We start from the raw sequence: 3,017 nt of genomic DNA, 5'->3' as shown, positions 1-3,017 counted from the left end.
AACGGGCCCGGCGAGAAAGGCTGAAACGCCGCCGAGTGTGGCTGGGACGGGGGCGACTGCAGCCCTGCCGATGGGGGCTCGCAGTGGGGGCCCTCCCTGGCCCTGCTGGTGGTGCTGAGCCCCCCGTCGCTGGAGCAGCAGCTGCTTGCCCTGGCCCGGGCGCTGTCCCTGACTCTGAGAGTGGGACTCTGGGTGAGGAAAGATAGCGACGGCAGGGACATGGTGTACCCCTACCCCGGGGCCCGGGCAGAAGAGGAGCTGGGCGGAACTGGAGGCCACTCTCAGCCGGAGACAGCAGCCCCTCACACGCAGCCCCTGGGCAAGGAGACCGACCCCCTCCACGCTGGGTAAGGAGGGGTGGGGGAGGCCCAGACCCTAGTTTGTTTAATGGGGAAGAGGGGTCTCTGAGGTGCCTCCCCCACAGGTTTGTGGTGGTGATGGGTGTGGATCTGTCCCGCTGTGGCCCTGACCACTCTGCATCCCACTGCCCCTGGGACCCTGGGCTCCTGCTCCGCTTCCTTGCTGCACTGGCTGCGGTGGGGGCCCTGGAGCCCCTCCTGCCTGGACCCCTGCTGGCTGCCCACCCTCATGCAGGCACTGGTAGGTGACCCCCCCATTTCCCCAACCTTTGCTCCCAGGCCAGCTCTCATGACAGCCGTAGGCAGTGGGCCCGAATGAAGCAGGATAGTCGGGACCCCAGACGTTCCCTAGGGACTTACCCTTCTCTCAGGGGATCTCGCCATGGCCTCGTGCCTTACCCCCTAACCTCTGCCATAGCCCTCCACATCAAGCCCTCTGGTTTAGCTTCTGTTAGACCGAGAATGTCCAATCAGCTCTAATAAACTATCCACACGACGTGGAAGAGCAGGAACTGATTTGTGCTTACTAAGTGCATTTTACATTACTCTCTCATTTCACTCTGACAGCTCCATGAATTAGGCCCTGTCACCCCCATTTTACAGATGAGAAAACTGAGGCAGAGAGAGTCCCGTACTTGCCCAAAGGTCTCAGAATAGTAGCCTGTCTTGGTGACGGTGTCTCTCCCTCCAGCGCCCCCCGTCAAACAGCTTCCCTTGCCTGTGCTGTGCTCACCAGTGGCCGGGGTGATTCTCCTGGCCCTCGGGGCTCTTCTGGTCCTCCAGCTCATCCGGCGTCGACGCAGAGAGCACGGGGCCCTCTGGTTGCCCCCTGGTTTCACTCGGCGGCCTCGAACTCGGCCCACTCCGCGCCGCCGCCGGCCTCCACTGGGCGAGGACAGTATCGGCCTCAAGTGAGAATGCAGAGGACCCTGGGCTCGGGGAGGGGTCTCTCTGGTGGAGGTATCTATGATCGTAAGAGACAAGCAATGCCATTGCAGAAGCCAAAGGTAGAGGAAGGAGAGGGGGGAGGAAGAGAGCTGGAAACCTTGCAAACCCTGACGGCCACAACCCCACGGAACCGCTACCTACCCACTCCCTTCCAGGGCGCTGAAGCCAGAGGCAGAGGTGGACGAGGACGGCGTTGTGATGTGCTCGGGCCCGGAGGAGGGAGAGGACATGGGCCAGGTGGGGCAGGAATGTTCCAGAGGGGATGGGGGGGATGAGGGACAAGTCAACCACCTTCACTGATCCTTGCTTTTATCCCAAGGCTGAAGAAACAGCCCCAGCCTCCAAGTGCCAGCTTTGGCCTCTGAGTAGTGGCTGTGGGGAGCTCCCTCAGGCGGCCATGCTGACTCCTCCCCAGGAGGCGGAGCTGGAGGTCTCTGAGGTGGACACCTGTGGACCTGGTATGTGAGCAGACCCAGACCAAGAAAGAGACTACCTCCTTCCATCTTTTAGAACCAGTTTCTTAGGGAACCAGCAGTTAGCGTAAGGGCTATGTCGCTGGACTCCCACGTAGTCGACCGTGGTTCACGTCCCAGACCTGGTGGCTTAAAACTCACGCCGGGTGCGTGTGCGTGCGTGCCCAAGATCCCAAGAGGAGAATGAAGGAGAAGGGATTGCAGCGTGGCCATCCCCCTGGGGGGCAATTTCTTGCTTTCTGTCTCTCTGTGTCTCTCTGTCTGTCTGGCAAGCACATGCGCCCTATAGCGAAAAATCTCTTCAAAAAAAAAAAAAAAAGAACCAGTCTCTTAATAGCAGAACTAGGGACCAGCAGGTAGCATAGCGGTTATGTTGCTGGACTCCCATGTGACCAACCATGGTTCAGGTCCCAGACCCGGTACCATGAAAAATCATGCTGGGCAGGGGTGGGTGCATGCCCAATGCTGGGCAGGGGTGTGTGCATGCCCAAGATCCCAAGAGGAGAAAGGGATTATGGCATGACCATTCCCCCAGGGGGTGATTTCTCACTTTCCCTCTTAACTATCTCTGTCTCTCTGTGGTGAGCACACGCCCCAAAAGAAAAAACCTCTTTTAAAAAATGACGGAACTAAAATAATTAATGTTAGTTCCCCAAAATGGTATTCTCAAAGTGTGGTCCCAGACAGCAGAAGCATGATCATCCGGGAATTTGTTAGAACTGCACATTCTTGGGGTACACTATAGAGCTACTGATTCGGAATTTAGAGATGTTGGACAATCTGTTTTAACAAGCCCTCCAGGTAAGTCTGACCCAAACTCAGATTTGAGAACCACTGCCCTCAATGTTAGAGAATTCAGGGTTTTTACAGATTAAGAAACTGAAGCTCAGGGACCAGCAGTTAGAGTAATGGCTATGTCGCTGGACTCCCACATAGTTGACCGGGGTTCGCATCCCGGACCTGGTGGCGCAAAACTCACGCCAGGCGCGTGTGCGTGCCCAAGATCCAGAGAGGAGAATGGAGAAGGGATTGCGGCATGGCCATCCCCCCTGGGGGATGATTTCTCGCTTTCTCTCTGTCTCTCTCTCTGTCTGTCTGGTGAGCGCAGGAGCCCTATAGCAAAAACCTCTCCAAAAAAAAAAAAAAGTTAAAAAAAGGAAACTGAAGCTCTGAGAGTAGAACCGTCCTGAGGCTAAAGGCACACAGAAGCCTGGCTTCCTGACCCCTCTGGCTATGG

At 57.0% G+C, this 3,017-nt stretch overlaps 1 protein-coding gene across 1 annotated transcript in view; it reads left to right on the top strand.

Annotated features, from left to right (window-relative positions):
- NOTCH4 (notch receptor 4) overlaps positions 1-3,017 on the top strand; it is a 27,376-nt gene that overhangs the window by 21,272 nt on the left and 3,087 nt on the right. Inside the window, 5 exon segments of the mRNA XM_027774134.1 lie at positions 1-347; positions 425-600; positions 1,051-1,270; positions 1,463-1,544; positions 1,627-1,769. The exon segment at positions 1-347 is cut by the window's left edge and continues 13 nt beyond it. Coding sequence (XP_027629935.1) covers positions 1-347; positions 425-600; positions 1,051-1,270; positions 1,463-1,544; positions 1,627-1,769 — 968 coding nt within the window.

The sequence above is a fragment of the Tupaia chinensis genome, unplaced genomic scaffold (genome assembly GCF_000334495.1).
Source record: "Tupaia chinensis unplaced genomic scaffold, TupChi_1.0 Scaffold000403_1, whole genome shotgun sequence".
NCBI classification, from domain to species: domain Eukaryota; kingdom Metazoa; phylum Chordata; class Mammalia; order Scandentia; family Tupaiidae; genus Tupaia; species Tupaia belangeri.
This window is presented reverse-complemented; position numbering and strand designations above follow the sequence as displayed.